Source organism: Camellia sinensis, chromosome 4 (genome assembly GCF_055761805.1).
Source record: "Camellia sinensis isolate YWXY chromosome 4, ASM5576180v1, whole genome shotgun sequence".
Classification (NCBI taxonomy): Eukaryota; Viridiplantae; Streptophyta; class Magnoliopsida; order Ericales; family Theaceae; genus Camellia; species Camellia sinensis.
The window spans coordinates 150,750,325-150,763,803 of record NC_138964.1 but is presented as its reverse complement, the minus strand read 5'-3'; the positions used below and the strand labels follow the sequence as shown (position 1 = coordinate 150,763,803).

The window sequence follows — 13,479 nt, the reverse complement described above, 5'->3', positions numbered from 1 at the left end:
TTAGAGTAGGGTGCGGTTTGGATTTTATCTAATTTTTGGGTTGCAGGCGGGTTGCGAGTTTGACCCGCACCCGCCCAACCCGCCCGCATAAAACACTTTCTTTTTTTTTTTAAATCTAGCCGTTCAAAAAAAAGACCATTTTTTTTCCCTTCAAATCTGACCGTTCAAAAACCAAAAACCCTAATCAAACTCACTCTCTATCTCAGTTTGTCTCTCACTCTCACTCTCACTCTCACTCTCGCAATTTTCATCTCCACTGCATACATACACCCACTGATCGACTTCCTCTCTTGTCGCAAGATTAACTGATCGGCCGATCGACCTCATCGCACACCTCACAGGTAAAGCCCCTCTCTGAATCTCAGTCTCTGTCTATGTCTCTCTCTCCCCGATCTTTGGTTTTTTTTTTCCAACATATCAGATCTCTCTATCTCTGATCTGTCTCTCTCACTCTCTCATCTCACAGTCTCTCACTCGCTGGTTTTGTATTTACACCGATCGACTCTCTTTTATCGCAAAATCGACCGATCGACCATCTCTCTCATCGCACCGATCGACCTCACAGGTAAGCCTCTCTCTCTGTGTCTCTCTCTCTCTCTCTGTCTCTCTCTCTCTCGCCTCGATCTTTGATTTATTTTGCAACATATCAGATTTGTTAATTTTTTTTTTTTACAGCAACAGATATGTTCTGTCTGTGTCTGTTTGGAATGTATGTGTTTTTTTGATTTAATTTTTGATTTAATGTATGTGTTAATTTTTGGAATTAAATCTGTTGAATAAAATGGAGTATCAGTTCATAAATCTGTATAAATTTTGGAATTTTTGATTTAATTTTTGGAATTAAATCTGTTTTTTTTTTTTTTTGAATCTATATGCATGTCTCTCTCTGCATTTTTGGGCGGTCATTTTAAGCCATATGCTTGATTGTGTAATAAATGAATGTGTGAGTTCATGATACACATATTGGTAGTCAGCTTATCTACAAAAAATGCCTTATTTCATGGGTGTTTATGTTTCAAAGGGAAAGAAAAATCCTAAACACCACTAATGCATTCTCAAACATAGCTGTGGATCCAGGATAGTTGGCTCTATACTATAACTCCTTATGTTGTAATGTTGTTTTGTTTAACAAATCAGATTCTTATTTTTGCCACCAAAAAATATATATATTAGCACTCTTTTGTACCAAAATAAACAGGGTTGTCACATGTTCAGATTTCAATGACTCACTCACTGCATTGTATTTAGCTAAAACATAATGATGATCTATGTTTGTCAATGAATAACATTTACTATGTAACTCTTGTGAATGGGATTGAAGCAATATTTTCTCGTATGATATGTTCTAAATATTTAAAATTACTTATCACATGTTAAGGGGTCAGTGGATAAACATAATTTCAAAGAGAGAGTTGAGGATAGAATAATTCTTCTAAAAATGCAGAGAGAGACATGCACACTTGAAATTGTTATGTTATTGAATTAAATTTGTGACTGTATTAAATCTGTTATGTTATTGAAATTGAATTTGTAATTTTTGTAATTCAGTTTAAATGGAGGATAGTATTCAATCTCCCGCAATCAATCTTGTACCTCCGAAATCCTCTAATTCTCACATGAATCCCCTCTTAGTCGAACCCGAACCTGAACCTAAGCCTCCTAGACCTCCAAAGAGAAAGAGTGAGGGTGGAGGGGGGAGAGCACCATCCACAGTTTGGGATCATTTTGATAGGGTTGTAGGGACCGATGGGAAGCGTAGAGCCGTATGTAAATATTGCAAAAAAGAGTATATGGCTGACTCTAGACTTCATGGGACTAGCAATTTGAGGAGTCATACACCCAATTGTAAAGAATATCCAAATAGGGATACAGATGGTCAACAAACATTAAATCTTAAACTGAAACAAAATGAAGAGGGTGTTGAGGTTGTGGTAACCATTTTTAATTTTGATACTTGTAAAAGGGCTCTTGCGGAGATGGTGGTCATTGATGAGTTGCCATTTAGATTTGTGGAAAGTGTGGGGTTTAGAAGATTTTGTAATGTCATGCAACCCAAATTCACACCAATTCCCTCTCGTCAAACCATATCTAGAGAAGTGCTCAACATATTCAAGAATGAAAGGGATAAGTTAAAGAAGGCCATGAAGGGTCGTAGAATTTGCTTTACTACGGACACTTGGACATCTATTCAGAATTTGTGTTGCATGTGTTTGACTGCTCATTTCATTGATGATAACTGGAAACTTCAAAAAAGAATCATAAATTTTCAACAAGTTGAGGATCACAAAGGAGAAACATTGGGTCGAAAAATTGAGTCGTGTTTGATTGAGTGGAACATTGATAGCATATTCACCTTAACAGTTGATAATGTTAGTTCTAATAATCTTACCATTCAATATTTCAAAACGATAACCAAAGATTGGAAGGGGACTATTTTGCAACATGAGTTTATTCATATGCGTTGTTATGCACATATTCTTAATCTCGTTGTGAGTGATGGGTTGAAAGAAATGGATGATTCTATTGCCAACATTAGCCTTGCGGTGAGATATATGAGGTCTTCTCCTCATAGGCATGATGTTTTTAAGAAGTGTGCTGCCACACTCAAACTTGATTCAAAAGCTCTTGTATGCCTAGATGTACCAACTGGGTGGAACTCTACGTATTTGATGTTAGAGGCCGCCGAAAAGTATGAGAAGGCTTTTAACCGATTGAAGTTTGTGAATTCCATCTTTGAATCTTATTTCAAGGATGTTGATGGTGGCATAAGGAGAAGTCCGAATGAGTTGGATTGGAAAAAATGTAGAATTTTTTTGAGGTTTCTAAAATTATTTTATGTTGCAACTAAGAAATTTCTGGGGTCTCTCTTTGTTACTTCCAATGCTTTTTACAAGGAAATGTTTGTTATTAAAAGCAAAATTAACCAATTAATTTTGGAGGAGGATGATACTTTGAGCACAATGGCAAAGACTATGAAACTAAAGTTTAGCAAGTATTGGGGGGATGGAAGTAGGATCAGTTTTGTTGTTGTATGTTGCGGTGGTTCTTGATCCTACCAAAAAAATGACATACTTCAAGTTTTGTTTTTCCAATTTATTTCTGGGAGATAATAAGAAGGTGGAAGAGATGGTAGACAAGGTTAAGAGTTGTTTGAGTCGTTTGTATAGCCATTATGTCACACTTTATCTTTCAAATGAGAAACTTCCAAGTGTGAGTGAAGTTGTGAATATGGTAGAAGATGATGATAATGATGATGATGATCCATATTCTTTAGTTGACTCCCAATTTAATTCCTATTTGGAGGGGCGATGCACTAGTGGATCTAAGTCGGAATTGGAATAATATTTATCCGAGGTTGAACATTTTGCAAAGAATCAAACATTTGAGATTTTGGATTATTGGAAGGTGAATGCAACCAAATATAGGGTGTTATCAAGGGATGTTATCAAACATTTGAGATTTTGGATTATTGAAAGGTGAATGCAACCAAATATAGGGTGTTATCACAACTTGCAAGGGATGTGTTGGCCATGCCTATTTCTACCGTTGCATCGGAGTCGGCTTTTAGTATGGGAGGGCGTATTCTTGACTCATTTCGTAGTTCACTCTTGCCTTCTATGGTTGAAGCTCTTGTATGTACTCAAAATTGGCTTTGAAGCAACCTTCCAATTTCTCTTTGAAAAGCGATGGATGATGTGAAAAAATTTGAGCAATATGACTCGGGTAAATGAGAATTTATTTATCTTCATTTTTATTTGTATTGTTCATTTTCTAATGTAAGTTTTATTAATCTTCTCTTGTTGATTCCTAATTAGGTACTTTGGAGTCAAGTTCATCTTCAACTTTAACCTATAATGTTGATGCTATAATTGATGTCTAATATTCATTTGCTCATTGGTAATTTTTTCATATACTTAACACACTTTCTTACTATATTGAGATGCAATATATAGACATTTGTTTATCTTTTCATTTCTTACTATAATTGAAGATCAAAGTTTATATTTTTTCAATTTGTTTTTGTGTAGGGTTCATCAACCAAATGCATGGAATTAGAATTGGAATTGGAATTGGAATTTGTGAAAGTTGGATTGGATGTGATTCATGAAGATGAAGTTTGATATCTTAGAAATGTTTTAATTTTATTTCATGGGTTTGTATTGAATGAAGTTTGACAACAAATTTTTTTTTTAATTGCGTTTTGGTTTTGGATGAATGTAAGTTAATGAATTTTTTTTTTTTTTTTTTTTTTTTTTGCATTTTGGATGAATGTAAGCTAATGAAGAATTACTTGTTTTTTTTTTTTTTGGTATTTTGGTTAGGAATGATGAATGTAGGATTTTCAATATAGGATTCTTTTATTTGGGTTATGAACGATGAAATGCAAGTTAATGATGAATATAGATTTTGAATGATTTGTTTAGGTTACGAATTGAATTTGTTGTGTTTTTTATTTTATAAGTTTTTTATAAGTTTTAATTTATTAATTATTAATGTTGGAGCATTTTAGAAAATATGAGGAAAAAGGTCCAAAATAAAGATTGACAAAATGGGAGAAAAAAAAAGGTTTAAAAATAAATTTTTGATAAAAAAGTTCAATCCGCAAACCGCCCGCACATCCGCGAACTCTATCCGCACAAACCGCAAACCACATTGTGGGCGGTTGCGGGTTGACTTTTCTCCAAACCGCATAGATGCGGGCGGGTCCAAACCGAACCACAAATCGTCCCAAACCGAACTGCGAACACCCCTATTTGGCACAAGGATCAATCATGACGAGAATGGATTTCTCCATAATTCTCTTGAAAAATATTCACCTTGTTTGGTTTCAATTGTTTTTCAAAAAATTAAGTTTTATTTTTTTTATTTTTAATGAAAATTTTAATATTTAAGTAAATTTTTATACTTCCTAAATGCACGTAATTTACATGCAATTAAAGTAAAATATTTGTAAAAAATTATTTTAAAATTTTAATAAATTACACAATAATATGAAAATATATTGAATTTTTATATTTTTTTGTATTTGATGAATTTTTAAAAAAAAAATTCATAAATAATATTTTTTTGGTGCATCTAAGTTAGGTACATTTAAATAATAAAAAAAATTCTTAAGATATTTAAAAAATTACTAAAAACAAAAAAATACAAAAAAAAAATAAAGAACTCGATTTGCTGAAAAGTGGGGATATCATTTTACTTCCTAAGGCAATATAATTATAGGTTCATCTAAGGGGTGAAAAAAAATAATTAAATTTGTAAGAAAAATAACTAAAATACGAAATGGGTTTAAAAATCAAATAAGATGATTGTTGTCCCAAGTACCTGAATTTAGAGTGGAGACAATCTTGCTTTCCGGTTGGTTTAATTTTTGAAATAAGTTTTGAATTATATTTTAAAAAATAATTTTTGATATAAATTTTGAAAAGAGAAATTTGTTTAGTTATGAATTTCGAAAAAAAATTTGAAAAGAGTTTTTAGTTCTGAGTTATATTTTGAAATTGTTTTGAATTTATCTTTTTTAAACATTTAAAATTTTTCTTAATTTTGTTTTTTATGATAAATATTTTTTATTGTAAATATTTATTTATTTTTTTAATGTGCACTGTATTTTTTAAAATATTTTTTTTAATATTTAAAAAAATTATTTTTTATTTTAAATATATAATTTTTATTTTTTAAAATATTTTATTTTATTTTTTAAATATTTAATTACTTTTTTAACATTTTAAAAAATTTTGCATCGCCCATATATATTTAAATCATAATAAATTATTTGGCCAATACTAAAAAAATAACAATTTTTTTTTTGAAAAATAAAAAATATTTTTCTTCAAAAATATAAAAATATTTTTTTTGAATTTTTTTTTTAAATAGAGTTTTGAATTTTTTTGAAAGAGTTTGATTATAAGTTTTGAAAACTTTGTTTAGTTACGAATTTTTTAAAAAAAAATTAAAATTTTTTTTTAATTCAAATTATGATTTGAAAACTTAACCAAATGCTATCTTGGGTTTTGAACTTTTTTTATGGTAAAACAACTCTTCTTTTATTCGAGTTTTATGTCACAAAATTATGAGCAATGCTATAGACCACTAATTTGCCATCACTAATCCCACCACTAGTGAGGTGGCAATTGAAAAAAAAGATTAAAAAAAAATAAGGCACAAAACACATGTGGCAGTGAGTGGGACCTACTGCCACATCATTAGAGCCAATACTAATTAGTGGTCTAAAGCATTTTTACAAAATTATATTCTCAAGTGTTATCCTCATCATTTTCCCTTTTTGTTTAAAGGAAGCTACCTATAGCAAAGTAAATAGCATTTGTCTCTTATTTATTCAAATTAGTGACAAAAATTAAAAGTCTTTTGTCTTTTTCTCCTTTTTTTCTTTTTATCTCTTTTTTATCAAATATTTTATACAATTTATGAGTATTGTGTATAATATTTTGTAATTTTTTTTATCCCTGGCATTTTTTTTGGGGAGGGGGTAAAGATTATGTTTTTAGAAGGGCAATGTCAGAGATATCAAATGATTTATCAAAAAATTAACACAACACACGTTTGGGAGCGAACTACTTTAATAACCTTTTACTTTTTTACAAAAAAAAATATATAGAAAAGTAAAGAGAGCGATGTGACAATTTATAATGATTTTTTAACTTTTTAACTAAAATGTATAATTTACAAACGAGACTTCACATGTGTAAGTTGTTAGAAATGGTTGGAAAAATTCTGGGTAAAATCAGAATTTTTTCCTAAGTTTGGTATATTTTTTAGGTGGGCTCGTGCGTCGATTTTTGCGGGTCAAGGTGGTAACGCGTTCTATGTCGCGTTGTGATTCACGTGGTATATTTGGTTGCTCAAAACCATTATCGAGTGAATGGAAAATTGAAACCAAAGTGTGCTCCATGAAAATGGAGTTTTGGTAGAAATTCCTTAAGGTTAGAAAATGGCTTGTCCCATATTGATTTTGTGGGAAGTTTTGAATGGGTTTATAAGACATGGGATTGGAACTTGGGGTGTGCCCTAAGGGGTACCCAAGTTTTGTAGAGAGTGAGGTTATGGGCAAAACGGGCTAGACCCATTAGACCTAAAAAATCACCACACGCGCGCGCCACCGCCTGTCCGATCGAGCGGGGCTTGGGCGCGGGTGCATGGTGTGTGCTTGGGCTCGTTCGGCTCAATACTAATCTTTTTAGGCCAAAAACATTTGAATTTAAATTTTATTTTTTGAAATAAAATCTGTCTGAATTTCTGTCTAGATTAATTTCAATTTTTGAATTCAAATTGTTGCACCTCTCTAGAATTTTGTACAGGTTTTAGACAGATCCGAATCTGTCTAGATTCAAACCCAAAACTGGTTTTATCTATCCAACAGATTCGGGTATATGTTCAAAATTCAAAACCAAACAGTGCCTTAAACAGATTTGTATCTGTTCAATTCAAATTGAACAGGTACTGTACCTGTTTAATTCAAAATGGAAAGCTACCAATCCATCTATAAATAGACTAGCCCTCATTTGTTATTCAGATTCACTAAGTTTGTCCAAAATAATTCTGCATCTATTCTCTTCATATTGCTGCATTTAATTTTTGTGAGAAAGAGTGTATACACTAAGTGTGTTCGTTAAACAAATAAATTGTAGTGCTGCATTTATTTTTTATTGATCATTTCATCCTGAGAGATAGACGTCCATATTCTGAAAGCACCGTGGAGAGGACGAATCTGTCTTAAGGAAACAGTGCCGAACACTGGACTTGATCATATTATTATTCGAAGATATTAATCAAGTAAGTTATTTATTTATTTTCTGTTTTGTTATTGTTTATTTAAATCAGATTTTAATTTTATTTTTGTAACAAAATAAAATCTGTTTTTATTTATTTAATTCTTTTTCTAGTTTGATTTTTGTAATCAAACATTCATTCTCCTTTCCTACTTTTCTTTTATATTCTATTTGTCGTTTAGTACCCAAATAGAATTAATTAATTTATATACAATGAAGATTGTTCAACATAAGTTTCACACCTATATAAGTATTTAATAGAATATTTGATGTTTCTAACATTTTTGTTTTTAGAATTGAATCTTTACTTGATTTTTACATTGATGGATGGATTTTCGTCTTTCATCATTTGTCTATGAAAGAAGGAATAAAAATAGGAGAAATTATTTCGAAAATAAATTAGATAGCATAGCAATTTCATGTGGAATTGTCCACATTGCCTTCGTTTGGCATGTCAAAAAGTTTAGTTTTTTGGCTATTTTAGTCACAAAAAAATAAAATAAACTAAAAATTTAAAAGACAAAATGTCAAATCTAAACCATAATTATTTTATTTTTTCTCTTACAAAAGTCAAAAATGCCAAAAAACCTATACCAAGAAAGACTTTTTAGCGACAGGCTAAAATAGTCAAAAATTCAAAAAGCCAACCCACATCCCAAACGAACCCATAAAATAAAAATTCACAATTTAAACTAAATAAGTCATTAATTGTCTCTTAATTATTTAATAAAGATAAGTCACTCTGTCTTATTTGTAAGATTTTTTACTACATTATTAATTTGAACTACCATATAAATAATGTGACATAATACTTCAAAAATATTCAATAATTACCCTTTTAATTTAATCACTCTTCAATTTTCATGATTATTTGTGTTTGATATGTTAAAAGTTGAGATCTTAATTGCAAAAACTAAAAATCTCCCAACTTTTCCATAATAAAATTTGGAAAAGCCTTCTTTGTTAATCAAACTAGACGACATAGTTGGTCGTTGTGGGTCTCTTTATTGGGATTTATACCATCTCATTAATGTAAATGAAAGTACACCCATGTATATAGTAAAGAGAAAACAAAAAAGTCACACACAAATTTATGTAGTGTGGCCCACATTATCTACATCTATGTAAGAGTGAGTTTCCATTATGAATAAAATAGAGAATATATGTGAGATGACTAAAATACTCAAAATCTACACCACTACTCAAACCCCATGCTCAAGAGTAGTTGAGCCCTTACTCACCCAATACTTACGATTTTTTTTTTTTCAAGTCTTACATCTCCATTTTTTCCTTCACCGCTCTCTCAATCTCTATCTAAGAGAAATTCTACAGTCCACATGACTATTCATAATAGTCTACCTATGAGAATCCTAGTTTCATACAATTAGGTAACAAAATCCTACGTATATTAAGTTTGCTAGTAGATTCCAGACTCTACTATCCTAACCCAAATACATGTATAAACTAACCTAATAACTATAGCGATTCTGGTTTTGACCCGATTCCTGTTGTAATCTAGATACGCTATAAACTTGGCTTTGGGATTGTTGTGGTTGTGTTTGGAACATGTTGGTTGTTTGTTTTCCCAACTCTTGTTGCTCAGAATTTTGCTTTTCTGCTCAAGCAGCACTTCTTGCGCTTGAGCAAGCTTTGCAAACTGATGGGTCGTTACACACACCAAAATTAAACACAAAACTATATCAAATTCTTTCAGAATAATGGCAAGTCCAGGTATCGATCCACAGAGACATTTGTGAAATTAAACTAATTTAATTGTTAAATTCCTAAATTAATTTTAATGAAAAGATTGATTGTTCATAACCTAATTTAATAACAAATAAATTAAACTAAGTAATTAAATTATCAATTATAAATAAAATTGGATTTACTAATTTGGGGAAAAACCTAGGGCAATGAGTCCACCACTAGTTACGTAACTAGGGTTTCAAATTGAAAACAATTATGTTATGGTTTGAACAGAATAATGTTTCGCAACTACAAGTTCAAAGCATTTAACAAGATAATTATCACGTTCAATGTACGAGCACGAACCATCTCGAGTAGTATGAATCGTTCACTCTAAACTAAGGTAGTGACGCTACTCGTCTCTCGTAGTATGGTTCGTCTCATACCTTGAATGTGAAAGAATAGAAAGCCCTTGTATGGAAAACATTCAACAATCACAGAAAGCCGAATATTTGATGAAATAATGGAAAATAAATACATGAAACTTCTAAAACACCATACAATTGTTCAAACCTTTACCTAATTGAAAATCAAAAAGAAAACCTAATTACATGGCTAGGGTTTCATCAAAACCCTAGGAAAGAAGACTAGCCACTCATGGAGGAGTGAGAAGAGGAAGAAGACCCCATGGAAGTGTCTTTCAAGCTTTTTGGAGAAAATCACCGCTTGGAACCCTAGCCTCTCTTTCCTTGCAAAAATAATTTCCGAACCCTAATCCAGCCTTTTTTTTACCTATTTATACTTCTGCTGTCTTTCAAACAGGTTTAAAACATCGGGCCTGTTTTCCCAGAAAAGTCAACGCACGTGCGGGAAAATCAACGCACGTGTGGACAAAGTCAACGCATGTGCGGGAATCTGTTTTCTCTTTAAATTCTGTCTTTTTGCCCATTATATGCTTCGACTTTGTGCAACCTGAATGACATTAAACACATATAAAATATACAGTTTGACAAGCAAATAAAGTTAAGAGATCCTAATTAACGACCTCAATGTTGCACAATTCGGCCTTAATCACAAACTCTCAATACATTTGCAGGTCTGCAAAACTACTAGGAGAGTGTATTCTACACTCGAGCGGCGTTTCCTACGCTCGAGCGGGTGTGCGCTCAAGCGGCCATTCTTGAGCTCAAGCGATGTTCTTCTGTCTGCAAAACTACTAAATGTGTGTGTTCTGCACTCGAGCGGTAATTTCTTGCACTCGAGCGAAACAACTTATTGTATTTGACGCTCGAGCGTCAACTCTTGCACTCGAGCGGACTATACATATATCAGTTCGCAGCAGCACCTTTTTACATCACTTTTTCATATATTTTTCGACTAAAACCCTAGATCTAGAGCTCCTCTCTCTAAAACTCACACACTCTCTCTCTTTACTTTTTCAACTGAATTTAGTGGTTTCTACATCCTATTTTCTTTTTTAAAAAGGTAGAGCATCTCAAGAGCTCTGTTTCGATCCGAGTAGAAGTTGGTTTCGGCGTCCTTGAAGTTCTTCCATTGTTGCTTTGGTCATCTAAACTTGAGGTAGAGACTTTCTACGCTCTTCTATGAGTTTTAACTTAGTTATTTGTTGACCTGTAAGAAATATTAGAACTTGAGGTGATTTTGAACAAACTTAGGGTTTGAGATTTAAATTCAAAATAAGGGTTTTCAAAAGAATGTCTTGGGAATGGTCATGAGAATGAATATGAACTTGTGTTGCTTTAAAATAGATGTTTGGTGGTTAGGGTCAGCTTTGGAAAGAAAAAGGGATTTTTTTCCCTAAAATGTCTTGAACAATTATTTTGTACAAATAATGAAATTGGTATTGGAAATATGAAATTGGATGGATGTTTATGTAAATGGTGGAATTAGATATGTATTATCTCGTGCTTATGGAAAATTTGGATAATTTATCTATTGTAAAAATTATATATTTGTTTTGAAATATCTGTTTTGGGCTATCGGTGGAGGATAGTGATGATTGTTGTAGCAATTGCATGAGGACTAAGTGAATTGAAACTAATCTCTTGACTGTTATCATTGAATATGATTATGATGTGTACACATTGTATATGTATGATATGTAGGAAGAGAAAGGGAATGTACTCCATGTTTGAGAGGAGAAAGGGAATGGACTGCATTAAATTAAGTTGACCTGTGTGTCCAGGGTAAAAGTCCCGAAAACCGTGCATATACATGGGTGCCGATTCCCGCGGACGCAATTTCCATAAAATGGCAAGTGAATGTATTTGTATAATAATTATATTAGTTGGAGACCTGTGAGGTGTCACTACAAGAAAAAGCAGAATTGGCGACTAAAAATAGAATTTTCATCGCTAAAAGTACCAGAATTGGCGACTAAAATGGAATTAGTAGCCAAAAGTAAAGACTTTTGGCGACTAAAACAGTTTAGTAGCCAAATGTATAGTTATTGGCGACTAAAAATCAGTTTAGTTGCCGATTATATGGGTTTTAGCGACTAAAAAAATTTTAGTAGCCAAAAGTGAAAGTTTTTGGCGACTAAAAACATTTAGTAGCCAAAAGTATAGGTTTTGGCGACTAAAAAATAGTTTGGTCGCCGATTATACGTGTTTTGCCGACAAAAATAAATTTTGTAGCCAAAAGTGAAGGTTTTTGGCTACTAAAAAAAATTTAGTAGCTAAAAGTGTACAATTGGCTACTAAAATTCACTTTAGTCGCCAAAAGTGGAGGTTTTGGCGACTAAAAATAAGTTTAGTCGCCAAAAGTGGTTATTTTTAGGCGGGAATGAATTTTTTTTGCGACTAAAATATAATTAGTAGCCAAAACTATAGAATTGGCGACTAAAAAATAGATTTAGTCGCCAAAAGTGGTCTCCTTTTTTTTTTAGTAAATAATTTATTTTTTACATAAATTATATTGAATAAAAATAATTATGTTTATATATATAGTTTTATATTAATACGGGTCAATATACTATATAAATAATATATGTTGCATATATATATTCATGTAGTGTTGTAGTGGCATAGTGGAGAGAGTGTGTTGCTAAAGGTTTAGAATGTAGGAGGTTGGTGGTTCGAATCTTAGAAAAACCAAAAAAGATAGTATTTTTTTTTTCACGGAATAACCTTTGGCGACTAAAAGATTAGTTGCTAAATGTATAATTTAAAAAAGTGTAATTCACTATTGGTGACCAAAACTTTGGTTGCTAAAGACTTGTTGTTTGCCAACTAAAAAAATTTTTAGTCGCAAATACCTCCGGCGACCATGTTTTCGCGACAAAGCCAGCGACTAAAAAATTTAGTCGAGGAAACTAAAAAGTCGACTTTTGGCAACTAAAAATGGACTTTTGGTGACTAAAAATTTAGTCGCCAAAAGTGCTTTTTCTTATAGTGTATATCCTCTGTTTGATCAATTAAATGAAGTGGATATATCTAACGAATCGGGATAGAATGAATTGAGATGTAAGTTTTGTATAACATGGTTATGGAAAAGAGTTGTAAAGGATTTTGTCACTGGACATTGAACACATGCATATTACTTACATCTTTGTTAAGATTCATATATTGCGATAGATTGCCTTTATTGGGCGTTGGCTCACCCTATTTGGAAAACTAATTTTCAGGTGCTGGTGACATACCTCCGTCAAGGACTTAGCTTGGGAGGATTGTGGAGCTGAGAGCTCACTTTTGTTTATTTTTTTGCATTTACTTTTGTACAAGCCTAGGGCTTTTTTCGTATTAAGCTTTTGACTCATTTTGTTGTAACCAAACATCATCTTGGAAAGCTGTAAGCCCATAGGGCATTTATTTCTTTGATCATTTAGTTTGGTGCCACATGCTATAGACTCAGGATAAAGCTTATGAATGTGTAATGCATGTGCCCTTTTTGTAAATTGACTCTGATTAATGAAAGCCTAATACTTTGTTTATGTCATTTTGTATTAATCTTTAATGTTGAATTGTTGTATTATTTTCGAGGC

The 13,479-nt window shown here is 32.0% G+C and overlaps 1 protein-coding gene and 1 long non-coding RNA gene across 2 annotated transcripts; both read left to right on the top strand.

Annotated features, from left to right (window-relative positions):
- Window positions 1–1,553: 1,553 nt before the first annotated feature.
- LOC145824133 (zinc finger BED domain-containing protein RICESLEEPER 2-like) lies at window positions 1,554–3,342 on the top strand. Its single transcript, XM_082923728.1, has 2 exons — window positions 1,554–3,009; window positions 3,107–3,342. Exons 1-2 carry the CDS (start codon window positions 1,554–1,556, stop codon window positions 3,340–3,342), a joined length of 1,692 nt encoding a protein of 563 aa, XP_082779854.1.
- Window positions 3,343–3,769: 427 nt separating this feature from the next.
- On the top strand, window positions 3,770–4,238 carry LOC145823472 (uncharacterized). The gene is made up of 2 exons (XR_014365755.1): window positions 3,770–3,897; window positions 4,029–4,238. It is a non-coding gene; the product is annotated as an uncharacterized LOC145823472 (long non-coding RNA).
- Window positions 4,239–13,479: the final 9,241 nt, after the last annotated feature.

Bases quoted from the DNA above. Each gene is read 5' to 3' on its own strand.
- LOC145824133 (XM_082923728.1), top strand. From the start codon at position 1,554: ATGGAGGATAGTATTCAATCTCCCGCAATCAATCTTGTACCTCCGAAA. The intron at 3,010-3,106 runs GTAGGATCAGTT...TATTTCTGGGAG, and splicing joins CAAGTATTGGGGGGATGGAA to ATAATAAGAAGGTGGAAGAG.